This window comes from Rhinolophus ferrumequinum, chromosome 21 (genome assembly GCF_004115265.2).
Source record: "Rhinolophus ferrumequinum isolate MPI-CBG mRhiFer1 chromosome 21, mRhiFer1_v1.p, whole genome shotgun sequence".
Taxonomy (NCBI): domain Eukaryota; kingdom Metazoa; phylum Chordata; class Mammalia; order Chiroptera; family Rhinolophidae; genus Rhinolophus; species Rhinolophus ferrumequinum.
Genome location: NC_046304.1, coordinates 42,077,045 through 42,104,665, shown reverse-complemented (window position 1 = coordinate 42,104,665; position 27,621 = coordinate 42,077,045). Strand labels below are relative to the sequence as shown.

At 40.3% G+C, this 27,621-nt stretch overlaps 1 protein-coding gene and 1 pseudogene across 11 annotated transcripts in view; both read right to left on the bottom strand.

Moving 5' to 3' along the window:
• TANC2 (tetratricopeptide repeat, ankyrin repeat and coiled-coil containing 2) overlaps positions 1 to 27,621 on the bottom strand; it is a 283,842-nt gene that overhangs the window by 19,349 nt on the left and 236,872 nt on the right. For all 11 annotated transcript variants that reach the window (XR_004421261.1, XM_033089675.1, XM_033089678.1 and 8 more), the window contains 7 exons: positions 23,822 to 23,930; positions 15,756 to 15,878; positions 14,326 to 14,562; positions 9,778 to 9,963; positions 8,490 to 8,583; positions 2,609 to 2,742; positions 1,588 to 1,711 (listed from right to left, as the gene is read on the bottom strand). Coding sequence is in view for 10 of the 11 variants with exons in the window: in XM_033089675.1 (XP_032945566.1) it covers positions 1,588 to 1,711; positions 2,609 to 2,742; positions 8,490 to 8,583; positions 9,778 to 9,963; positions 14,326 to 14,562; positions 15,756 to 15,878; positions 23,822 to 23,930 (1,007 nt within the window). In the remaining variant the exon portion in view is untranslated. The remainder of the gene's footprint in view (positions 1 to 1,587; positions 1,712 to 2,608; positions 2,743 to 8,489; positions 8,584 to 9,777; positions 9,964 to 14,325; positions 14,563 to 15,755; positions 15,879 to 23,821; positions 23,931 to 27,621) is intronic.
• Positions 3,945 to 4,033, bottom strand: LOC117014182 (uncharacterized; annotated as a pseudogene).

Here is a 27,621-nt window from a genome sequence, read left to right as displayed (position 1 = left end):
CTAAATAAACATTTTTCCTATTCAAATTTTAGAGTCTGTTCTATTCTAACTCAGATACCTTTATTAGAGTACTTGGGATCCTCTGCTTTTTAAGGCAGCTATTTATCTTTGTTTCATTCCTTCCTTGGCAGATTATAGACCCTTTGAGGGCACAGATTATAGTATTAATATATTAATTAAAAAAAATCACTCACAGTTCCTATCATAGTGTTCTACAAATAATGCAGGCTAAATAACGTTTGTAGAATTTGTTGATTTAGTGAAAGTTTCTGATTTAAATGTGAAGAAATGAAATTGTACAAAGACAGAATGCCTGCAGTGGTAAGAGAGAAGAACTCCCTGGAATGTGTGCCTGATGAGCTTCTACTGGCATGTGGCAGACACTATGCAGCTATCTAAAGGTTATCAGTGGCTGAACAGGCCCTGCCTTTTCCAGTAGACTCGGGTTGTTCTGGAACATTCACTCCTGCCACATCTTATCCTGGGAATCTAGGCACATCCCTCTTCCTTCCCAGCCCCCTCATAACAGAAATGAGGAGAGACATCATGAAACCAGACTTGTTTGGTGGCTTGTACTGGGGAAGCAAGAACCGCTTTGCACATTGGGAGCGCAGTTCTCTGATTCGGGCTCAACCTTGTGAGTCTGAGGTCGTGGAAGCATATTGTCTTTGGAAGGTACAGCTAAAGATCCAATATAAGTCTCTGACTAAGCTGTACTCTGACATCTTAGAAGAAACCGCATCTTTTTCTTAACTCAACTATCCTCAGTAGTTTCAGCCTGGGCATGATTCTTCAGGAGGTTGGTTTTCTTGAATATAATTTCTTGGATATAATTATAGATGTTTATGCCCAGTTTACTAATAGGGGAAGCTAATTGGAATGACGTCATTAAGGGCAGTCACAATCATGTAAGTGCTCAAGCTCCACTAGATGGTGCTGTAGAGTCACCGGAGACGTGAGCTTTTCCACAAGAGACATCCGTCACTCATCGCTGTTTTGCACAGGTGACTGAGGTCACAGCAATCAAAAGGAGCCTGGGATGTTTTGACGGTGGTATGTGTCCTTTAACTTATTTCTCACTCACCAGTAATATGTGCATGTTAATAAATGTCAAAAGGAACTTATTACAACAAGAGGAGAATAATATCCCGATTTCTTAAATAGGGTCCCATTGTCAGGAATAGTCTTAACCTCCATTTGCCTCCTTTGGATACAAGAAAAACATTAGTTGTGAGGGCTTACAAAAGAATCGATGAAGTTAAAGTCAAAATACAATCCCTGGAAGATGAAAATTTATTGACTGTACAGTAAAAATTAAAGTTTGGAGCTTACTGATTTAAATTGAAGAGTTTTCAATGTTAATTTGATTAGGGTACTAAAGATCCTTCAAGCCATAAGGAAATGGAGAATGTCAGTGTTAGAAGGGTCCCACTGCGTATAGGAAGAGAGGAGATGGACATTTATTTTCTAACCAACTGGGTTAATAATATCTATTCGTAACACTTCTTGAAATCCATCACTGGAAGTTATGAGTTCTTTGCATTATTACGGGCACTGACCATCCAGCTCTGGCATCCCAGGACTGACCTTGTGCAAGTAGAAAGTCCACAGTCCCTAGATGGCCTTCGGAGGCAGCCATCATCAGGGGAGTGCGGCCCTGCTTGTCTGCCATGTTGACGTCAGCTCCATGGGTGAGTAAAAGGTCAACAATCTGCAAGTGCAGAGAAAGGGGGACCAATTATCCAGGAAGAGCTGCTGAGCAGACGCATGCATGCTGTCCCCTCCACTGTGTGAACTCCCACTGCTATACAGGTAGGTCACTTCTACACGTAATTTTCCACTCATGTGGTTTGATCTCTGACTCTCTTAGGGACAGCCAAGTGAAAGGAATTCAATTCTGAATGTTTGACTCAGCCACTGAGTAAAAAAGAATTTACGATAACAAAGGCCAAGATGTAGACTAAACAAGCCCGTAACTGAAGCTCCAATACAAGTCACTACTTATGTCAGTGCCATTTTATTGACCTCTGGGAGTTGCAAACCTGCCTGCAGTGAATATTTACGACTCAACTGAATACAAAAATGTGCCTCTGATAAGTCATTAGCACTTTTTGGCTTCTAGAGACTTTTTTCCTACTCAAATACTTTGAAAGATTATTATGAATATGCTTTCTTTTCCATCCTAAGTGTATAAATTAGCACTTATCCAGAAGCCAGACATCTGGAAAGATCACATAGCTAGAATTTATATACACCACCTTTTCTTTTAGCAAGTCAGAGACACCTGCAAGTAAGTGGTTAGCAGGGATCTGTTGAGATATGAACCTTCCCAAGAACCTGTGGATACTGTGAAATGTTCTCTGGAAGGACATCACTCCATGACCAGGCCAAAAGAACTAGTTCCTCTATACAATCTAAAGCATAATGACGACTTTGAATTTTTGACATATTCTCAATTAACTAGATTATTAATAACAAATGCCCAAGTCCTCAAACTCAATGACTGCTGAGTAACCCAAACTTTGTGATTTCTTTTTCTTTCTGTATCAGAAATTCCCACTTAGAACTCACCCTTGCACATGGGACTGGAAGTGGCTACCCTGCTTACCTGCCAGTGGCCTTGGCGAACAGTGCTGAATAGGGGCACTGCCCCTCGGCGGTTGGGCTGGGCCACTGCCGCCCCTTGTTCCAAGAGCAGACGACACACCTCCAGTTTGCCCCTTCCGGCTGCAGCTGTCAGGGCTAAGGGCAGAGAACGCAGACTGAAGACAGGTGGTTCTTGCTCTCTCTAGCACTTTGTGTTAAGCACAGCAGTATACGTGTTTAATATAACTGCTACTTTACCTCCAAGAATAACAATTTTAGCTACTTTTGACATGAAGGAAATTTTTTTAAAAAAATAATAAAACTACATTGAAATGGGCTTATAAATTTATTGGAAAAAATCACCTTTGATCAAATTTACTTGGTTTCATTCTTCCTGCCCAACTTGCCTTCGCTGCTTTTGACATTTTTTTTGGGTACTGCTTCCTACCTACAGTCCTTCTACTGGTCTATGTATGTGGGTAGAATGGAGAGAGAAGGGCCTTTGCAGAGTGAGGTCTATTTGAGAATTAGCCAGGAACCACCACTGGTCAATCTTAAATTTAAAAAACCAAAGTCAGAAATCGCAGTGGAAGGGCCTTGGGTCAGTTTTTATTTTTTTTCTCCATTAGTTGAGACAAAAGTTTCTAGTATATCTGCCATCATTTTTATATGAGGATCAGAACTGTCCTAAAGATGAGAGGAGTGACAAAGGCTCTTCTGAATATATAAAATAATGGAGTCACAGATAAAAAATTGCTATGGTGAGTATATAGGACACAGCAGGAAGACATTTGAACATTCTTTCCATGCTGTTGTCCATTGTTTCTTATCTTTGATACAGCAGAGATTCTGTAAGTGCCTATTTCATCCTCTGAGTACTATTCCAATAGTAGCAAGCAGAATCTGAGATGTATTTTCTACTAAGTCTATATTTGAACACATATATTTTTGTCTCATTTAACCAGGAGATAGCAAACACACAGGTTTAGTGTTTAAAAGAATGGTTGAGGGTAGGGAGGATGGTAAACATTGTTAGAAGATGGCAAGTTATACTTTTGAAGAAAGATAGAGAACTTTGTTCCAAATTGACTTGGAAAATAGATTGTAGTAGTCAGCAGGTCCTTCCTTTATTATGGCCACCTACTCCAATGACAAATCAGAAAAAGATAACATTTGACAGGTACCATTTCAGTTTGTAAATGTTGGTATCACAGAAGGGAAGAGGCTTGGTCCTGTCTGGGTGAGGGTCATTTCCAAGTTCTCAAGCCCTGAATTGATGACTACAGGTATTGATTGGTCTGATTATTTACTTGACAAAGAAGTTTTTGTCTTTATTCTTTTGTTTTTTTTTTAATTAAAAAAATATGGAACGGTTCACGAATTTGCAGGGGCCATGCTGATCTTCTCTGTGTTGTTCCAATTTTACTATATGTGCGCCAAAGTGAGCAGTTGCCTTTTATTCTTTAAATCAAAGTGATCTTCCCTCTTTCTCAAGTTTATATTTCTAATAGTTCAGGATAAAAAACACAAGGGCAGTTTGAGAACTTGACTGGAAATCATCACATTGTCCATCTTAAACTTATACAATGTTATATATGTCAATTCTATCTCAGTTAAGCTGGGGTTGGGGAAACTTGACTGGGCTAGATACTTGTTAGGAACCATACCACGCCCTGTTGGTACACAAAACAAATGATGTGGAAAATTTCTAACTCCCATGTTCTAATCCCATTTAAAGTAGCTACTAGGTAACAGGGTTGTAGCAAACTTCCGTTTTAATGTCCCATGTATGGGGGGGCGGGGCAAATACATTCTTTTACACAAAATAATGTATAGTGCCTTGGAGAAAACACCGACGATATTTCAGAATCAAGTCTCTTAGCAATGATGCCGAGACAACATAGGGCAGAACACAGTAGAACGTGCACAGCCAGTGCCCACCTTGAAAGCTAAACTTACACTGTTCACTCTAACCCGGAGCTGTGTTGCTCTGGCTGGCCCACCGGGTAACACATTTATATGAGAGGGAATGTTCCACTTGGCCTTTTTCTTTGTTGTATCTGCTCTGTTGCTTAGGTTATGAGGTAATTTGGCAGGATCTCCAGCTGATAGCTGCACATGGTCATTAACACAGCTGGCCAATTTCATCTCAGAACAACACAACTCTGTAAAATGGGGCCTGTGCTTTTTTAAATCCAAGCGCAAGGAGTTGCTTTGGCTGGATTTTACAAAAGTCTTATCAAAAACTGTTAAAACTTTTTGAAAAAATGAAGATGAAGGTAAAGCCAGTTCTGTAAAACAACAAATTCTTAGAGCAAACACACCAGTTTGGAGCCAAATCTCCTCCTGAGAGACCAGTAACAGAATTTGTTCCCTAGCCTGTCAGCGTCTGATGACATTATATGACATAAATGGTCCTTTTTTCCCAAATGGAAACATCTAAGGAGTTTGAAGAGGCAGACAGGATGCGGCTTACAGTTGGGGAAAGAGCCAGAGTCTGCTTGGATGGGGTGCTGACACTTAATACAATGCAGTGAAGCAAATGGTTCTTTTTGTTTATCTACTTTCAACCTTGAAAGAGTACAGCAGACAGGTCATGTAAGACCAAAGAGAGGGAGGTGGTTGGAAAGATATACACTGATCACTGCTAGGATCCAAAACAACATTAATCAAACCTTTATTGAGCTATTTGTCAGATACTGTCTCTGCTGTCAGGGAACTCATGGTTGAGGTAAGGATAACAGACAAACAAACAAATACATTACTACCCAGCGTGATATGCACAGCAGAGACAAGTCCATGGACGCTGGCTGTATGGAGGGGACACAGAGGAAGAAGTATGTGAGAAGGTCTCCAGGAAGAGATGACAATCTGAGCTAGATGCTGAAAGAGAAACAGGAGACTTACAGGCATGCAAGGGCAAGGGGGAGGCATGCTAGGCAGAGAGCGAGCATGTATGAAGGCAGAGAGGTGGGAAACAGCGTGTGTAGTGTTATTGGGGTTACTGGAGAAGACAGGTAATAAGTAAGGCTAGAAAGCATCACTGGTCTCTTCATGATACGTTAAGTAACTTCATGCTACAGGTGGTCATGGAAGGGTGGTAAGCAGAGAAGTGACATGAACAGATTGTGGCTTAGAAAGATCACTTTGGCTGAAGTCTGGGAGATGAATCACAAAAGAGTGAGGCTAGAGACAAGAAGATCAGCTAAGAGGTAATTATAAAAACAGGCAAAGGATGATGAGGGCATGAATTTAGAGTATCTTGTTTACTTTGCAAACTCGCGCTTCTTTTGGGCTATTGGATGGCTCAGGCCCTCCAGAGTTGCTAGCTTTTAACGGTCATCCTAGCCTACGCCCGTCAGACAAAAGAGAGAAGGGAGTAGTGAACAATCATGCCACCTCAATTGCTTTTTTTCTGTGTTGTTCCATGAGAAGTCTGTGAAAACCCTGTGGGATGGGAGGGGGTCAGCCAGATGGTAAAAGCTGAATGTAGAAAGCTGCTATCTGGAAAGATAAAGAGGCTGCAAAAAGGGGACAAAAGCAACCAGGATATTCCTGTGACCTGCTTTTAGAAAATCTGATATGTAAAAATTACATCTCAATTACTATTTCATTATATGCTAAGATATATTTCATTGATTCTAAGGTATACTCTTTTTCCTTCACATTTTAACATTTCTAATATTGGAATACATCTTGCAATTGATGTTATAATAAAGAATTGTGTCAGCTTAATAGGCAGATTTTTAATTCTTTTGTAGTGGCACATAATATAATGGTTATACAGTTTCTTGGAGTTAGTGGTGTCTTAGATTCAATAGGTCAGGGTTGCAGATATGAGACCTCAACCAGTTGGCTGCGGGTCATAGACCTTCATTCCCTATATAAGGAAAACATACATAAGATTTTGCCATTGGAGGAAATGTCACAATTCTGTGGGTCATAAATTTTAAATGGTTATGTGCTATAGGTTAGAAAGGAACATGTATACTTAGTAATAAATCCATTACTATTGATAGAAAAGCAACGCCCAGTCTATTGTAACACACTAGTGGTGAGTTGTTGGAAAATTTTTACATAGCAATGACATTATTTCCCAGAAATGTTTCTGTGGTCAAATAACTTTTTATAGATCTATAAATCATACTACCAATACATTTCATTCTAACTTATATTTAAATAACATTTTGTTTATAATGCTGACATTATTTCATATAAATATCAAGTTCAACAACACAATTCTGATTAGCAAAGTGACACAAAGCTTTGATTTTTTAAATAATCTTGAGATATGATATATACGTAAGAGAGTGCAAGAAAGTTTATGGCAAGCTTTAAAGCATGAAATGTTTTAAAAGTCCTGAGACCATAAAGTTTTATTCTAATGAGAAATTCATATCAATAAAAATAAGTCTTCACTTAGTTCACACCCTTCTTGAACATTCTTAGGGAATTCTTTCAAGTACAGCACTAGAACGTGTTTGCTATTATCACTATGTTAATCTCGTAATTTCTATCCATTATCGCCATTGGGCCACTACGTGTTTTTTTTTTTGCCTTCCCCAGTGGTCACAGGTGGATAGCCTGACACCAGGGGTCTGCTGGGGGCTATGGCAGTGTTGTGATGATAGGACAGGTAAACCAACATGTCGCTCCTGCAGCGCTGGGTCACAATATGCACACTCCAGAACTGCTGACGCCCTGGCCGGTCTCTTCCCCTCAGCCTGTCCTCTGGCTTCCTCAGGGCGGGATCCCAGAGACAGCAGCTGTTCCCAGCTGCACATTTTCCTTTAATCTGTCACAGGCTCTTAAGCTGCAGCTGCCTGGCATCTGCTCCCTTTGTCTCGTACAGAGGGAGGGATTGTTTGAGAAGCAAATTCCTGGGCTTTGGACCATTCTACGTGATGTTAAAGAAGCCATGCACCTTATATAAGATTTCTGCCATGGGTGGAAACATCACAATTCAATAGGTAATTTTAAATTTTAAATTAATTCAAGTGTCTTTTCTTTTTTAAAAAAAATAACACTCAGGCCCTAACCAAAACACATACCCTTCTTGTTTGGTAAAATATTCTCCTTAAACTGGCCATCTCAATATTGGTCTACTTCTCCTGGCAAACATGACACATATCTGTGGTGTCTCTACAGTTTTCATTGCCCTGGTTTCATTAAAAAAAACAAAAAAGGTTACTAATGTTTCTCCAGATATTCCAGTTTAGACTTGGGAGAAAGACAACAATCATGTCCTGCAAAGGTCACAAGGACGAGGCTTCTGTTTGTGTCGTACGTACCACGCAGTATAGATATCGCTATGCTGCTGACCACACGGGATTGCGTGGGGCTGAGCTTTATAGGGTGGCACCTTTATCTGCATCCAGATAGCAGTTTTACTCATAATGTGTCAGATACTACTTTGCCATAACACTTGGTTAAGTCAGAGATGTAGCTAAAAATTTAACCTGCTAGTTTACAACGATAGGTGAAGAGAGTTATTTTGATAGGAAAAATATTTATTCCTAACTGCTGTAGGGATCGAGAGAGAGAGAGAGAGAGAGAGAGAGAGAGAGAGAGAGAGAGAGAGAAACCACAACTATTTTCTGCTCTGGTTTGGCATACTGTAAGGAAACTTTCAGTCTTTTGAAAATATTTAGGAACAAGAACGGGGGAAAGTTTTGTTTGAAAGAAGACTCCGGTGCTAATGATACGGAGAATCCAAAGGGAAAGAGGATTGAAAGAAGGAAATTGCTTGACTTTTCCCTTTGGCTGAACTGGTCTCCACTACAAAAGCCATCAGAGATGCCTAAGGTATGCCAGAGAAAAAATCAAGGTGGGAGATGCAGACAGTATCTCCCCACAAACACAACACATTTATGAGAGAAGAGAGTGATGTCTGTGACAAGTACCTGTCTCTCCCCAGAGACTGTCAAAGCTGTTGATCTGTGCTCGCTCCACTTCCTCTTCATCTTTTTCTGGAAGATCAAGTAGGTAGGAGACAATCTGAAACAAGAAGTTGTGTCAGCTCAAGCTTCATGTGGAACACTATGTTACTGACACTAGCCTGTGAGGTTTGGAAGAAACATGGATGATCCAACTGTTACGAAGTCTCTTGCACACGAAAGGAATCTGAACTGCCTGTTCCTAGCGAAGAAACCCAAAGCTGCCATGAGCATTTGCTCCGGTACAGCTTACATGTTTCTCTTGGACATAATTCACTTATATAGCATGTGATTGAAAAAATTACATAGTTCTCATAATTAAATTAAAGAAACAATCTTTCATCCTCCCAATAAAAATACCAATAAAGAAACAGAAAAAAAAAACACTCAATAAACAAAAACCAGAAAACAAACATGGAGAAAACTTAGGGCGTGTGTTTCTTCAGAGCAGAGCAATTACGTCCTTTTCCTCTCAGGAGTGACAAGAACTGTTTCGCAGACAATAAAGGGAGAATGGCTGCTCACAACAAAGCGAAGTCATAGCTCCGTTTCCAGGAATTTGGAGAGAGAGTTAACAAAACCCCCGCAGATGACAAAAATCCCAGTTTTACTTAACATTCCCTTGGTGACCTATCAGTTCAGTCGACAGGGGAGCTGTGTCCCTGCAGCCTCTCATGCTTCAGTGAGAGGTGAGCTGACTTGGACTGGCCCACGAAAGCTGATCATTAAATTTTTAGGGATTTTGCAAGACGGTTGTTAAACAAAGATGTTTATTAGAAATTAAAGAACAATGAAACAAATTATACTTAAAACAAAAGTTAAAAGATAAAATCTCGTAACTTCCTAAGTATTTAACTACATTTTACTATTATCTATGCTCTTGATATTATTTATATTTATTGTGTCTGTATGATGGAAATGTTACATAATGGTGTGCTACTGTACATCCCTTCACAACTTCGTATTCAGTGATGTCACAGTGGTGGCTTGAAATCAGCCAGGGTGGGAGTATTTACACCCTGGAAACATTGCAAATCAGGATTTGATTTAGTGCTAAAGCTGAAAGAGGTTCTAGTTTGATGCATATAATTAGCATGAGGGTGAGAAGTAGTTGAACATTAGATCACATACCAGATTTAATGACAATAAAATTATTGGTAAAAGAGTTATTAGTAAACTGGGGTACAATTCCATTTATCAAATCATGATTGAATTGCAACCCCAACCCCCAAAACCATACCACCCGCTTTCTTACCTCAGTGTAACCCATGCTGGCTGCAGCAATGAGGGCCTGTTGGATGGCGTGGCTCTTCTTAAACACCCCTTGCTGCTGGCCAGCCATTGTCCAGTCACATTGAATCAAAAACTTGACGACTTCCAGATGACCTCGGAGTGCAGCATGGACCAAAGCACACTGCCCATTCTTATCCAAGTGATCCACCTGCGGGAAGGGGACAGAGAAATCTATGAACAAAGACTTGGGCTGTATTCCCAGTGTAGTCACATCAGCTAGCTGCACATGGCTGGACTACCAAGGTTCATCCTTTCCCATTCCCTGAACCAACCTCTGAGAAAATTTAGAAGATAGTCTCCTACTCAGGCTAGATCACCACTGAGCTACAAACCTGGTAGATACCTCTCTGGGGAGAACCCCATTTCAGAAGGTCAGACTTCTGTCTTCACATTAAAAGAAACCAAAACACAAAACTCCCAGCTCCAGCTCCAGCTTTGTTTTCCTGAGGTACATTCTCCTTTGTCCTTAGTTTTTTTCTGACCAAGATTTGAAAGACTTGTAATTCTCTTGGTGTAAAAAAACTGTCTTTAAAATCATGAAAGGAAAGAAAAACATTTTGAAGTTCAAATTTTTTTGGTCTTCTAAAGAAGCAAAGTATCTCATATCATGAATCACACTTTTGACCACCAAACTTTGGCAAAGGCTGCTCCTCTCTTCCAATGGGAGGGCAGAATCTCAAAAGATCTGGCCAAAATGGCTAGAGGCACTTGGAGCTTAATGCTAGACTAAGTTCCAATAGCAGTTTTTACAAGTGCAGTACTGGTTACAAGTTTAGGCTGAAAGAAGAGCCTGATTAAGATCAATCTACCAGAAAGCCCCCAGCTACAAGGCTCAGCAGAAGAGGAGTCTTTTCTGGCACGTAAGTAGGTTATCTTCCAGCGGCAGTTAGAGCACTTGAAACAGAACCCCCCTCTATGATTCTCCCCAGCTTTAGGTCCACTTAGCCACTTGTTTAACAAATGTTACTGAATGCCTACTATGTGCAAGGTACCACACAGGATTAAAAAAAGGTGACTGAGATAATAAAATATAGATTCTGTGCTCAAGGACTTTTGAACAAGGTAGGGGAGCTGCAATGGCTATGACAAAAGCCGGTCCAACAAAGGAGTATATAATAAATGCCATAAGGAAAGTAAAAATGCAACAGAATGTCAGAGAATTCCCAATTAGAATCAGGAATGAATTCAGAGGGAAAGGTGCTATAGTCCCCTCAAAATTATGCTGGAATTCTAATCCCCAAAGTGATGGCATTAGGAGGTGGGGCCTTTGGGAAGTGATTAGGTCGTGAGGGCAGAGCCCTCCTGACTGGGATTAGTGTCCTTATATGGGGGCCCAGAGAGCTTGCTTGTCCCCTTCCACCATGTGAGGACACAGTGAGAAGGTGCCACCTGTGAATGAGGAAGCTCTTACCAGATACCAAATCTGCTGGCGCCATAATCTTGGGACTTAGCCTCTAGAACTGTGAGAAATAAATATTGTTTATAAGCCACTCAATCTATGGTATTTTGTTATAGCAGTCCAAATGGATTAAGAAAAGGTCTATCTCAATTCGCTGAGATAGGAAATGATTAATTCTAGATTTTTGTAGGGGTAGGATACATGAAGGGGACGTTTAAACTACAAAGTTGAGAGGGTCTTTTGGGACCAGAGCATGGATATTTTTGAATGCCAGGCTAAGTGGTCTGAATTTTAATCAGTAGGTAATGGAGAGTCACTGAAAATTTTCATGCTCAGAACTAAGGGGACAAATAAAAGGAACTTTGGTTTCTTAGAGAAATGGTTAATTCCATGGTTGGGATAGAAAAGGTAGAAGATGAGTTTGGAACATCTTGTGGTGCCAGAAAGTACAGAAGTGCTCATAAAATAATGTGGAGAGGATTTGAAAGGATACATCAACCAACTTGAAGGAGCTTCCAATGGCCAAATGTGGGGTAATTTGAGCAACAAAATAAATAATAATGGAAATGGGTTACAAGTAATAGTATGAAATCAATACCCAGGAATCCATAGAGCTATAAATACATAACTGAATAAACAAATACATGAAGGAGAAGAAACAGCTCTTTCTTACAAGTAGAATTCCAATTAATAAATGTTGAAGGAATGAGGGAAACAGAAAATCACCATTAGGCAAACACCACAGCAGTAATTATTGTAGCAAGAATCACTGATGGATCCTAAAATTAGTGGACCAAAACATGAGAAAAAAGGTATTGCCTAGTCTCAAACCCTGAAAGATAATTCTTAATTAAAAAGGGAAAACAGTAACTTCAGATCTGAGACACCTGGAAGACACGACCTTAACCAAGTGAGTGACAGACGTGAACTTCCTCTTACACCCTCTGAAGTGCAGCATGAAAAAGGGCACGGCAGCACTTCTGTGGTATTCTTGATCAAATATATAAACAAAAGAGTTTGATCAAAATATATAAAATCAATCTATTGATGACAAAGTATCAAACAAACTGAAATTCAAGGACATTCTACAAAATAACTGGACAGTATTGTTCAGTAATTTAAGGCCGAAGCCATGGGACAGAATATGAGGATGGAGAAGAAGACCAGAGGACAACATCTTAGTGAACAGTTATATTAAGAGAAGGAAGACAGAAGAACAACTGGAGAGGCAAGAGGAGAACTAGGACAGTATAATGAGTTTTGAGAAGCGTTGCAGTCAATACTGTCAATACTATGGAGAGGTTTAGAGGAGTGAGAAATGAGAAAAAGTTACTTCACTGGGTGACTGGCAGTTGTTGGTGATTTTGAGAGAGTAGCTTGATTTGAATGCCAGCAGGTTGGGTATTTTCTTTTAAAGGATATTATTTATTAGACACTGCATGAGATTACAGACTTCTTTTTGAGAAGGCTTTATCATTTTAATTCTCAAACTGACCCTATTAATTTTTCTAGATGAAAATAGTGTGATTGAGAGGGGTTAAATGACTTGTCTAAGCCCTCACAGAAAGTATGAATATAGGCTTTGACCAAGTTGTGTTTGATTCCAAAGTTTATGAATTTTAATGACTTGCCCTCTCTTTCTCTCACGGAAGCCAGACTACAATTAGTTAAGGAATAGTAAGGAAGCAGAGGCAGCAAGAAGAGATGACTTTTAGGATAGGTTTGGTGGACATGGAAGGGAAGAGATGAGATGGTAGCTTCTGGTTAGCAGGAGAGAGGAAAATTTCTCTTTTGGATTAGAGGAGACATTCAAAGGTTTGCAGAAACTGGGGAAGAAGGTAGTGTGAATTTAGAAAAAGAATGAAATAAACTGAGAGAATAACCAACATAATGACATAAAAAATATAGGTGGAGGCAACTGCTTTGGAAATAAAGGTAAACACATCCTTCTCTGAGGCAGAAGTAAAGGTGAGTGTAGGTAACGATTAATAGAGTTTTGAGATAGAGGAACATTGAGGTGAACTCAATCTTGGTAATGTAGGAAGGCAAAAGAAGTTTGATAGCGACTTGAGAAGAATACAAATGATTTACATATCTGCTCTGGGAACAATGAGAGATGAATAAAATGATAGCTGGACAGCACAAAAGATCCAGCTGAGATTAGAACGTGAATTTACTGCAATAATAACAGTAAGTCCCAGTTACTTTGTTTCTCGAGGTGTTCATTCCAACGAACAGGACATTATAGGTGGACCATCACTGTGTCCCAGTAAACATCTAAGGCTCTGGGATTTCACTGAGAGTCCCAGTTCCCAGAGGAGTCTCAGAGTCCTACTCTCTTCCCTGGTAAGAACACTGGACACTTCAGAATGAGGTTGTATGTATTATTTATATATATTTCATTGCAAAAACACCAAAATCCTCAGTTTGTTTTCAAGAGGCTACAATTTTCCCTAGAGGCCTCCATTTTTGAGACCAGCACTTTTCTTCCTATCAATATTTTTGAAATTGAGTTCTTTTTATATCAGTGGCTCTTGGGATACTACAAAGCAAACACATTTTTTAGAAACATTTTCAGAGAATTAAAATACACTAACGGAAACACTTCTGAGTACCTTTGGTCAGTTTGAGAATTAATAGAACCATCTTCTCCCCACACCTCTACAGTGGCGATCTCCAAGGACAGGAGGAGGGAGTCTGGCCCCTGTTCTTATCTCCATGGCTCACTTGTCTTCTCTACACACGAAAGGCTTTGAGTCTGCAGGCACCATTCGGTTCAGACTTCCCACTGCAGTCTCCCTGCTCCTCTACTCCTTCCTTGCTCTGAGCTCAGTGGAGAATTTCTTGGTTGTTAGGCAGGGGCTTTTTGTGGCTGCTGATAATGCAGTTTCCTAAGTGCCTCTCCAAGGTTTTAGGGCTGTGTCCGGAGGCAGTGTGGAACTGGCATACAAACACTGCGATGTATGCAGAGCCAGTACTCCCTTTGATCTGCTCCCTAATAGGGCCTGATGTGCTCTACCTAGACTCATGAGTTAACACAGGAGATAAGGAAGACGACAGCAGGAGGGGAGGAAAGCGGGGAGGAAAGCAGCAGAGCCAGGAAGCCATTACCTTGGCCCGTTTCTTGCACAGCAGCACAACAATACTCAGGAAGCCTGCGGCGGCGGCATAGCCCAGAGGTGTCAGGCCGCTTTCAGAAGAGGCGTCCACATTGGCCCCAAACTCCAACAGTAGGGCCACCATTTCTGTGTAACCAAGATGAGACTGGACGCACAGAATTGGAGCATTATTTAAAACCTCTGTCCGGTAATTAATGTTGGCACCTCCCAAAATCAGCAGCCGGCTGACCTAGAAATAGGTAAATAAATAGAAATAAGATTCAGACAAATATCAGTGACATCCTTTTAGTCATCTTCTATGGAGTCATCTGGGACCCCACAATAGTGCCTCGTAGCATTTAATAACTACTCGGTCTTATAATTATCATTTGTTCCTTTTTGCACACTTTGCCTTTGGAAAGGGATATAAATAGTTTCTTTTACATAAACCTCTCAGTAACTAGAGCAAATGCCACCCATAGTGTAGTTCTGAACTCAGTCTCTACTAAGTGAACTGTTGGTCAGAAAAGCTCCTATCAAAACAAAGCCTACTCAAGATGGATTTTTCTCCCTAGCAGCAGCAGGAACTGACCCTATAAATCAGAGTCCGCTACAGAAGGTAGAAGGTCAATAGGTTTGGTCTTCAACTCACAGAATAAAAGGTAACAATTTAAAATACAGAGGGTGCCAAAAAAATGTATACACATTTTTCTTTTTTTTTTTTAAAGATTTTATTGGGGAAGGGGAACAGGACTTTATTGGGGAACAGTGTGTACTTCCAGGACTTTTTTTCCAAGTCAAGTTGTTGTCCTTTCAATCTTAGTTGTGGAGGGTGCCATTCAGCTTCAAGTGTTGTCCTTTCAGTCTTAGTTGTGGGGGGCACAGCTCAGCTCCAGGTCCAGTTGCCGTTTTCTAGTTGCAGGGGCGCAGCCCACCATCCCTTGTGGGAGTCAAACCGGCAACCTTGTGGTTGAGAGGACCCACTCCAACCAACTGAGCCATCTGGGAGCTCAGTGGCAGCTCAGCTCAAGGAGCTGTGTTCAATCTTAGTTGCAGGGGGCGCTGCCCACCATCCCTTTCGGGACTCGAGGAATTGAACTGGCAACCTTGTGGTTGAGAGCCCACTGGCCCATGTGGGAATCGAACCGGCAGCCTTCGGAGTTAGGAGCCTGGAGCTCTAACAGCCTGAGCCACCGGGCAGGCCCCACATTTTAAGAAAGGAAAAAAGTTGTATTAAAACTGTAATCCTCAATATGTACTGATACGAAGATGAATACAAAGTTATGTGTATAGATTTTTTTTTGGCACCCCCCGTATATTAAATTATCAATATAAGACAGTCAAAGACAAGTCAAAGATCAATTAAATAGCCACTTAAATGTCTTCCTAATTTTATTTTTTTCAGTTACTATTTTAATCTAACTGTAATTTATACACATTTACCTTTATATTTGGAGTGTAGAGATTTCGCAAAGATGCCAATGCCATGGAAAGACCTTCTGTACTATAGGAGATCCAGAGACCTTGGAGAATGGAGGATGATACGCCAACCTTTTTACTCAAACCCTGAAAAAGAAATAATAGAGTCAATTAAATTAGTAGCCAGCTACAAAGTACACGGGTATTAAGTTAGTGCCGCCAGGTGCGGGGTACCAACAAATGAGAGCAGAGTGTCACCCTAAAAATATGGGAACAAAGCCTGGGAACAAGCTAAATGAGATGTCTCTATCTTATCAGTTTCTGGCAACAAATCTACTTAATACCTCTCTGTTTTGCTGTATCTGGATGTAATTTTCCCCCCACACTTTTTCTATTAGCCTTCTTGAACCAATCTCTTACATTCAAGTTAGTAAAATATACCCTGAGATAGATAATGCAATGTTATCATCGATCTCCATCTCATCTCCCGCCTGGGCATTTGGGAAAGCCGTATTTCCCAGCCTCCTTTACAGTTATTATGGGCCATGTGACTGAATCCTGGCTAATAAAACATGGGCAGAAGTAGTACGCCCTGCCCAGGCTGGGCCCCACACCTCCTGCGTGTTTCCCACACTTCCTACGGTTCTTCCTGACTGCAGGCAGAGGATCCATGGAGCCCTCTGAGACTCACCACTCCATGGACCACACTGCCCAGTGAGTTGTACTGGGTCGTAAGCGAGCGACAAAGGCATTGAGAGTCTGCAGGTTTATTCCAGTAGCTCGCACGCCTCACCCTGACTGATGCGCCCTACAACGATCATGGCAGGAAAACAACAACATACGTTTGACTGCCATCAGCAACCACTTTTCTCTCCTAGGACTGGCCTAGGTCCTACGGCGTGTGCTAATGTTTGCCCCTTTCATGTGGGCTTCTTCAAAACGAAGTTTAAATAATTTAAATAATTTGTTTTTTAAATTTTCTGTTGTTAGGGCAAGACTCTGGCAATCATCTTACTGTTCTGCCAATATCTGGGTCAAGTGAATTAAAGCAGGAACTCTCAAGGGCAGGGAGATATTAACAATGAAATTGGAGACCTAGTAAGTGGATCTGGGGTGGTATTCTTTTTTTAAAAACTAAAGCTACTTCTGCTTGCTTTGTTCCTTGAAATGGACAAAGGATAAGGTTGTTCTATTTATGTCCAAATCAGCAATGTTGTTATTAAGCTTCTCTGAAAGATGCACGAACTCACTTCTCTGCTCAGGGCCTACAAGTCTGGATTTAGTTTTCTTGGATGTAAATCATCTCTTTCTTCTGTGTGATACCCAGGGCAGTTTCAGTCATTCAGGATACCAACAAAATTTTAAATGAGAAGGGCAGAGAGATTTAGAGAAAAGCTGATGTTCCCAGAATGCCGGGTCATAATTTTTGCTCAAGGGAACTTGAATGGACTTCCACTTCTGATAATGGTGGATCTAGGTAATTTGGACACACATTCCTGCTAAGGACAACTAGGAAAAGCTGTATAAAATTAAAAAAAAACATTCTCTTTTGAGAACATGGGAGGACTAATAAGTTGGAGAATAATTACGAGGCCAAGATCTAGGATAGAATGAAGCACCGGAGAGCAGTTTGCAGCTGCTTTTCACTGGGTGTTCCTGTCAATCCTTCAGAGTTATCTAGGAGTACTTTGGACAGCTTTGGAATTTTCGGGGCAGTGAAACTATTGTGTATGATACTGTAATGGTAGACATTGGATATTACGTGTTTGGTAAAGTTCACAGAACTGTACAACACGACAGTGAATCCTAATGTATACTATGGCCTTCAGTTAATAATATATTAATATAGGTTCATCAATTACAACAAATGCCCCACACCAGTGCAAGATGTTAGTAACAGAGGAAAATGAGGGTGAGAGTGAGTACATGGGAACGATCTATATTCTATCTTCAATTTTCTGTAAAATGGCTCTAAGAAGTACGATCTATTAATTAAGCTCTGGGAGTAAGGCTGAGAAATATGTGCAAGTGTTTACAGCTCCTGAGGATAATCTAATGTATAGTAGATTACCCATGGTTTCACTTTCTGTGGTTTCAGTTACTTGCGATCAATTGCGGTCCAAAAATGTTAAATACAAATTCCAGAAGTAAACAATTCATAAGTGTTAGATTGCACGCCATTCTGAGTAGCATGATGAGATCTCGCGTTGTCCTGCTCCATCCTGCTGGGACGTGAATCATCCCTCTGTCCAGTGTACCCACACTGTTATACTACCTGCCTGCTAGTCACTTTAGAAGCTGCCTTGGTTATCGGATTGACTGGTCAGTGCTTGTGCTCAGGTGACCCTTATTTTACTTAATAATGGCCCCAAAGCACAACAGTACTGATGCTGGCAATTCAACTACATCAAAGAGAAGCCATAAAGCGCTTTCTTTACGAGAAAAGGTGAAGGTTCTTTTTTTAAAAATGTATTATTATTATTTAATTTTTTTATTGGGGAATATTGGGGAACAGTGTGCTTCTCCAGGGCCCATCAGCTCCAAGTCATTGTCCTTCAATCTAGTTGTGGAGGGCGCAGCTCAGCTCCAAGTCCAGTCGCCGTTTTAATCTTTAGTTGCAGGGGGCACAGCCCACCATCCCATGAGGGAATTGAACCGGCAACCTTGTTGTTGAGAACTTGCACTCTAACCAACTGAGCCATCCGGCCGCCCCTCCGGAAGCTCAGCGGCAGCTCATTGTCTTCAATCTAGTTGTGGAGGGCGCAGCTCACTGGCACATGTGGGAATGGAACTGGCAATCCTGTTGTTCAGAGCTGGTGCTCTAACCAACTGAGCTATCTGGCTGCCCCAAAAGGTGAAAGTTCTTGACTTAATAAGGAAAAAAAATTGTATGCTGAGGTTGTTAAGATCTACAGTAAGGATGAATCTTCTATCTGAGAAGTTGTGAAGGAAAAAGAAACCGTGCCAATTTTGCTTTTGTACCTCCACTACAAAAGTTATGGCCACAGTGTGTGATAAACGCTTAGTTAAGATGGAAAAGGTATTAAATTTGTGGGTGGAAGACATGAACAGAAAACATGTTCCAACTCACAGCAATATGTTGTGCCAGAAAGCACTGAGCCTGCATGAAGACTTCAGCAAAGGATCCCCTGAAATGAGCGACACCAAGCCATTTATTGCAAGTAAGGGATGGTTACACAGATTTAGGAAGAGGTTTGGATTGAAAAATATAAAAATTACTGGAGAGGCTACATCTGCTGATGAAGAAGCTGCTTCTACATCTCGGGCAGAGTGGAAGGGCTCAATACTACCCGTGGTTTCGGGGATCCACTAGGGGGCTTGGAAGGTATCCCCTGTGGATAAGAGGGGACCACTATATAGCCAAAGTCAAAAGCCACTGATCTAGATCTACAGATAAATCTCAGCTATCCATAGTATTATATATAGAGTATGATACTGTGTATGCCAAGTTTAAAAAACATGAAATAATTTTGTATATTGTTTATGAATATATATTTATATTGGAAAAGTACAAATTATTGATGAGAAGAACACAAGCTAACTTAAGGGCAGAAAATACCTGCGAAGGGAGAGAAATGGGGTAAGAGAGGGAAAAAAGGGGGCTTCTATTGCATTTGCTACATTTTTGTTTCTTAAAAATAAAGAAAAAGATTTGAATAGCAAACCTGGAAAAATCTTAACTCTTGTTAAAAATGATAGCATTTGTTGAATACAATTATCTATGCTTCCCTATGTTTGAAATATTTCATAATAACACCAAGAAAAAAAGAGGAACAGGGACATCTCTTCTTCCCGAGGAAAAAAAAAAGGGACGAAAGAATTGCTGATGACATACATTGATTTATTGGTGAGAAGAGGAGGGCAATTAAAGGAAGCCAAACTTCATGGCTTTATTTTTTCAGTGACTCATAAGTCAAGCTGTTTGTTGAGTTAATTAACTTGGTTAAGAACTGGAGGAAAAAGAAATGGGGAAGGGAGCTGAGTAAGAACAGACCTTGGTAAATGAACTTCAAGTAAATGGTCCAGTAAATGGACCACAAAGCAGCACTGAGAGTCCCAGTGAGGTTGGAGTAAATACACAGGAAATAAGTGTGAAATATAGAGACGGACGCTAGGTTTGGGAATATTAGTTTTTCTTGTACCAAGGATTTGCTCTACTGATTTCTTCTACTGGGTGGGGTGTGGCAGGAAAGAGTTTCAGTTTAGTTAAACTGAGCTCTGCAAAAGTGACAGGCAGAGCTCTTTACCAGGCAGGATATAGCAAAAAAAACCATATAATTAAATTCTAAGATGATGGATTCTTAAAGAGAACTTTAGGTTCAGATAACTAGAAAAGTTTCTTTTCGGTATCTATAACTATAGCTCAGGCAAAAAGGAATCTCTTTTTGTCAGAGATAAATGGTAATAGAGTCACTTTCTTAAATATTTGTTAGCATCTAAATTTATAACACTGTTCACCAGCTGGTAGTACGTTTGCTCAGTATTTTTGAATACTTCATAAAAAAAGGGAAAGCGTGAAGCAACAGAGTCATCTTCTCTTAGGGATCTTAGCTATGGCTCAGGTATCTTAAGATCATGGCAAACACTAACCTTGGGGTTATTCAATGAGTTTCTTTAAGGCAAATTATTGACAAATATATCTTCGGTGATCCACTTGTAGATATCCAAGTATCTCACACAGATTATTACTCTTCTTATCTGACCATCCACATGGCTGTGTTTGGTTATAAGGAAAGGATCCTGGTAAACAAAGGGAATGGCGCCTTTCATTGTAGGGAAGGGGTTGGCAAACTATGGCCCAACACCAAAACCAGCTTTCCACCAGTTTTCATAAATCACGTCTGATGAGAATTCAACCATGCTCCTTCATTTCTGTATTGTCTCTGGGTGCCTTTGAGCGACAAAGGCAGAGTTAAGTGGTTTCGACAGAGGCTAGATGGACTGCAAAGCTCTATTTGCTGATTACAGCTATAAAGGATGCTGAGTAACCTCTGAAGTGAAAGGATGATATTACCACCTAAAATTTATGCTTGTTATTAAGTATTTTTATCAGGAAAGAGATTTTTACTCTTAATTTTGATCCTCAAAGCTATCCTGGATATATGCCTAGTATTTTGCATTTTATAATGTACATAATATATCTTGTCATCTGTGATCCTTAAAACAATGATGAGAGTTAGATATTGTTACCATTTTACAGATGAGAAAACTGAGACTGCTTAAGGTAAGTGGCAGAGACTGTACTTGAACCCATGCTTTTTGATTGCTGTCAAAGGATCTTCTCCTCTCCAGATGCCTATTTACAGCACTTTCCCCCTCAGGCTAATAGTTCTGCTCTAATAAGAAATGTTATAGATTGACCAATCAAAGGAACATTTTAAAGGGCAGCATTTAGGGAGCTAATTGTAAGAGCACTCCGAAATCCTTCCAGGGACTAGACCCAACCCAGTGAAACACCCTGCATTACAAACTAGATTGAAATTTCTCGGGCCACAATTCACAAACATCCTCCTTTCTTTTCATAGACTAGAAAAGATCTAAATGGCAATTAGAGGATTACAAAAGAATTATAAGTGCTCAACATTATTGGTCACTAAGGAAATACAAATTAAAACCACAATGAGAAACTACTTCATACCCACTAAAATGGCTAAAATAAGACAATGTCTGACAAGTATTGGCAAGGGTTTGAAAAAAACTGGAACCCTCATACATTGCTGGTGAAATTGTGAAATGGTAAAGCCACTTTGAAAAACAGACTGGCAATTCCTCAAAATGTTCAACATAGTTACTATATGTCTATCAATTCCACTCCTAGATACATATCCAAGAGAACTGAGACATGTTACACAAAAACTTGAACAGTAATACTGTAAATGCATGAAATGCCACTGAGATATTCACTTAAAATGGCTAATTTTATTTTCTGAAATTTAAAAGGGGAAAATCTTTGCACTGGCCCGGTGGCTAAAGCAGTTGGAGCTCTGTGTTCCTAACTCCAAAGGCTGCTGGTTCGATTCCCACATGGGCCGGTGGGCTCTCAAGCACAAGGTTGCCGGTTCGACTCCCGCAAGGGATGGTGGGCTGCGCCCCCTGGAACTAGCAACGGCAACTGGACCTGGCGCTGAGCTGTGCCCTCCACAACTAAGATTGAAAGGACAACAATTTGACTGGAAACAAGTCAAGACAACAACTATCAACAGGGAGCTCTCGGCATTTAAATGACCCTGAAAGTGCTGCATCAGGGAAACCACAGTCCAAGTCTACATTCTTCAGCTCACAGTCACGTCATCGCCATATGCTGTACCCCTGAGTATTTATGTTCTGAATCACACAAGGAGCCACTCTTATCTCAGGCAACCATGTTGTCTGTAGCAACATAAGATAAAACTGTGTCAATGACAGGAGTGTACGGTTTAAATGTAGGTCTCCACGTATGGAATAAAGTCACACTGGGTCAAACAAAACTTCGCATCATTTGTCTGTTAATGTGGTGTTTATTTTATGGTGCAGAAAAGACAGGCATAGACTTTGCATCTGATCCTAGGCAGACGGGGATGCTAAGCTTAAGTGTTTAAAGTGGTGATGCTCAAAAGTTAAGTTCCTTTCCTATCTAACAGAAGGGTAATGATCTCAGAAGGTACATAAGTAGCAGATGCTTTTTGGTCCACTTGAAATTGGAATCAGACACCTTGCCTGTTATTTTAGTCCCACTCTGCTCCCACTGAGTAAGGTCACTGGGTAAGGTCATGTTTTGGTACAGTGATTTGTTAGATAAGATAATTACAAGTCAAATAAAGGACCTGTCACTGCCTTTCACTGGTGTCCATCTGATGAACAGGCTGCTCTGGCTGTGTGCTTATATACTGGGAAGAATTTGCTAGGCGCTTGGAGTTGACCTTAATGCCATCTTTCTCTCTGAAGAGAACTGTTTTATCTTTAACAGTACCTCGTGGGGGAAGTCCAACCCAGAGAACTGTTTAAAATACCTGAATTTCTCAATCCTGAGGCAGGAAAAGCTGTCTAAAAAAGATTGTAGGGATTGAAAGGAGCAGACTGCTGGCAAACTGTATGCTAGAAAAATCAGAAGAACATACTTCTTCCTCAATCTTTGTGCTTTACCCCACATGCTATCAACATGATAAATTCCTTGAGATTAGGGGCTGTATCTTTTTTGTTTTTGTATCCCTAATAATCCCTAGGACAATGCCTCAGTAAGTGCTGAAGAAACAAACGCATGCATACGTGCCTAAACAGTGAATGTGTGCCTTTCTCTTGGTCCTCCAGTCCAGCCTTGTGAATGTTGAGAGAGGGGAGCTGATGCTATAGTTCTTAAAAGTTTTGAAACTACTGGGAGAAAAACTGGGATTATAATTTGAAGAGAGAATGGGGGAAGTAGCTCAAAGAAGGTTATTGTTGGTTCCAGATGGTTTGAAAATCATAGCACCACAAATATTAAAATCTTCACTAAAACAACTGTGTTTCCCCCAAAATAAGACCTAGCCGGACCATCAGCTCTAATGTGTCTTTTGGAGCAAAAATTAATATAAGACCTGGTCTGATTTTTAATATAAGACCGGGTCTTATATAAGACTGGATTTTATATTAATTTTTGCTCCAAAAGACGCATTAGAGCTTATGGTCTGGCTTGGTGTTATTTTTGGGGAAACACAGAATTACAAGAAGCCGAAAGAGTAACTGTTCTCAGTGATGTTTTTAGACATTGTGAAAACCTGCAACTAACTGCTACAATGTAATTGTCTTCAAGAGATTGTAGGTCATATATGGAATATACATGTATATATGTATATGCTTCTCATCTAAATGATTACACACGTACGTTTCCTGGAAAGCCTAGCAATCTGCTAAACTGGGAGATGACAAATGTGGTTTTCTTTCCGAAGGCCTACAGAAAAACAGGCCATATATTTTAGGTGATGGACCAACTTTTCAACAAAACAATTTCAGAAAGCAAGGACTACATTGGAATAACAGTAGCTTCATAAACACAGTTCTAAGGAAACCCTGCTGGAGATAGAAAGAAAAAAGCCTCCAACTTCTCTAATTACCTTAAAAATGTGCGCTTTGAGGATGTGATGTCCCAGTTCAATAGTCTGCTGTCGGTTTAGTTTTCCCTCTTGGCGGGAAAACCAGAAGGCAAGTAATGTGTGACCACTCCTGCAAAGAAAAAGAGATTCATTTTAGAAATTTTAATGCCCCAGTTCTGCTTTGGGTGGGGCACTGTTCAGGTCTAGCTGTAACTTTCTCATTCAACCAGTCTCTTAGGGAAGGACACCTGCTACTGGGCAAGTAATGGGTATTAAAAGGTTCTTAGCTTTTACCAGTCCTTTACCCAAATCACATGTGTGAATACCACAGAATGTCATTTCTACGCAGTTGGCTTATGCCCATCCCACACACAGATGGTATTAAAAGATTTTCATTTTTATTTTCTGTCCCTGTTAACTCATTTCACCCGTGCTTTAAATGTCAGTGTTCCTTAGGGTCTCACTTTTGGTCTTAGGCTGTTCTCTGGATTAACTCATCATCCTCAGGGCTTTCCTCACCACCTATTTCCTATGTCTTTTTCTCTAGTTAGACTTCTCAGCCTTAAATCAATATACATCTATTGGATTTCTCCACCTGGAGGTTCCATAATACCTTAAATTCAACATGTCTCAGCTGGATTACCCACCTCTTCCCCAAGTGAAGTCTTCTCTGATCAGTCGCTACCCTTTTGCTCTAGTGGAGAAAAGGGAGCACTTTCTCTTTGGTATGACCACTATAGATGTAGGGGCCTCTAGCACACTACCTACCACACTGCCACATGCGCTCTCCTCTACTAGACTGTAGGTTTCCTGATGGCATCCATTCCCTGCTATCTCCTTGCTAACAGATCCCCAATTTGTTATGAAAGAGAAAACCTCTGCCTCGGCCCATGATGCCCAGAACTACTGGGGCCTTCTTGTAACCATGTGGTCAGTTGGCCTAAGACAAAGCCAACAGAAGGACTAAGCTAAGAGAATTGTAGAAAAATAGAGTCTGAGCAGTGACTGTACAGCATTAGAAGCTGTCCTAATTTTAGACCGCTTGTTATATGACGTAATACATTTTTTTTAGTACTCAATCCATTTGAGTTGGAATTGTTTCTTCCAGCTCAAAGCATACTAATAATACACTATTTTAAGTGTGACATATGCATATTTACCAGGGTGCCCAAAAATGTATACAAGTGGACACTTTGGTCAGCGTTGTTCAAGCAGCAGTTCACCATAATCAGAAGTGTCTGGACACTGATGGTAACCACTTTGAGCACATCTTGTAATTGCAGAAGTCAAACGTGACTTGTATTCATCTTTTGTTTTCGGTATATATTGAGCATTACCATTTTAATACAGTTTTCCTTTCTTAAAATGTGTATACATTTTTTTGCACTGTCTTTATGTGTGTGCACGCGCGTGTGCGTGTGTGTGTATGCAAGTTATATGTGTATATCAAGGGCTGTATTTATTTCTGTTTACATTTATGACAGAAATTCTGAGTTATTTATATTCTCCAGAGTGCCTAACACAGTGTATTGCATATAAAAATTCTCAATAAAGTTATTTGGAAGCGAGAGAAAACTGGGAATTAAGAAAGGACACCGAGTCCCCAATGTGGCTCTCACCACATTGGCTCTAGCCTGTGGGAACTGTCCCTCGACTCCCAACCAGGTTAGTGGTTGGCAGAGTTCTCTATCCTCTGGTCACACCACTCTTCTATTCCTTTCATTTGGAGCGTCTTAGAAGAGGGAAATGAAACCATTATCTCAGTTTCAAACCTAATAAATTAATCCAACAGAAGGAAAAAGTAGCGAGTGAATTTTGTTGGTGCCAATTCCCTGAAAGGAAGCCCAAATGTCTACTGGACAATTTTCTCTCAGACTTAACACTGGATACTCTGTCAGGTTTAACATTTGAACATACCTCACACCAAAGCGTGAAAAACAAACACATTCTTTATTTCTTCTTTAAAAAAATTTTTAAGCTTCAGTAAAGAACCTGGAGAATAGGAGACGGAGGGACGTCCATCTTATAGGAATCATCTCAAGAGATTTCATTCCAGTAAGACTTTAAAATGAAATTCTACCATGTTCTACACCTGAGCTTCACAGAATTCCCGAATTCTAGTGGATACTATGCCACCTTATTTGATTGGATAAGATTAACCATAATGGAAAGGAAGCTATTTAATTGAGAGGATTCTCAGACAAGTGTAGCCTGCGTGGAACCATCACTATCATCTGAAGGTACGAGTCTAGCGTCGTTTCAGACTCAGAAAATCTGGAAATTGCTACTATACTTTCATTTATCCCTTGAAAGCCCAATTTAGTTGGTAGGCTATTTTAATAGCGTAAAGGTAAGTTAGAAGATAATGAGAAGCACTTACAAAGTGCCCTATCTCAAGTTCTCAAAATCCTATCCAGTTATTACTGTAGTCTCCCTGGTGTAAGAATTATTACTTTAAGTGACTCATCCATGGCTGTGCGTAGTAACTAGAAGTTCTGAATACAGGCCTCTGATTCACTACCTATGCTTCAGGCCATTAGTGAGAATCCATGCCTACTAAGGAAAAAAAGCTCATGTCTGACAAAGAAATGAATTTTCAGTGTGACACAGAATTGGCTTTGCCCCAGTGCTTTCATTTTACTACCTTAACTAAGAAATCCTGGTAAGAGTTCTGCATTTCTCTAGTATACATTTCAGCGAGCTATAGAAAATAGTGCTTGCTTTTGTTGTTGTTGATCAGGCACTCAGGAGTAACAGCAAACAACACAGGCCAAGGAAAAGATGAGGGTGATAACGGTAGCTCATTTCTTTTTGTGTACAAGCAAATTACATTATTAATAAAAGAATGATTTCAGTTCATTAGACTCAAAGCTTGTGGTGTTCAGGACACAAAGGGGAATAGCAATTTATATTATATGCTGGCACTTCCATTTGTACCTTACTATTATGATAAAATATGTTGCCACTGGCTAACCTATAGTCCAAATGTTTATTTCTATTTTTCTTATCATTTTCTCACTCCTGAACTCACCTCCTTTTGACTCCTAGTCTCACTATTCTCTGAGGTCACCAATAGTTTATGGTTTTCCTTTAGCCTTTGATCTTGTTTCTTTTTATTTTCTCTTTCCAGCATTAGGTCTTGTTGACTAGTTACCTTGAAACTGTCTCTTCTCCTGATATCTGTGACGGCCATCCTGGGACTCTTCCTGCAGTTTCCTTCAGTGATGTAACTGCTTTGCTTTATCCCCCATTTGTTTTTCTCTCTTAGGTAGCTGTCATCTAGTCTCCTGGCTTCAGCTCTTACTTCAATGTGAATGGCTCCCACAGTGACATCTCTACCACTGAGGTTTGTTTGCCTATCAAACTGCCTGCTGGATCCCTCCACCTTCATATGACCTGTCAAATGACACCGCTTGAAGTTGAAGCTTTCCTTAAAACCAAATCCCCTTAAGACATTTTTATTTTAAAAAACGTTGCCAGTTACTCAGGCATAAAACCTAGCAGTTTTCTCCTCCCCTTTTCACTCTCTCTTCTGTATAATGGCAAGGGCCTCATTCTCTCTACTGCCTGCTCCCTGGCCTATGCCAATAATGTACATTATAGAAGCCTGATCACAATTCTGCTCAAAATTCCTCAGTGGCTTTATATATATTTCCTCCTATACATAATCTAAACTCCTTGGCATGGTATCAAAGGCTCTCTCTAATTTGTCCTTTGTCCATTTGTCTGTCTTGATCCCCTTACCTTGTACTTCTAATTCCAGGCAGAGTAAAATATTTCAGAGTTTTAAACATGCTTTCCCTCTGCCTGGAATTCTCCTC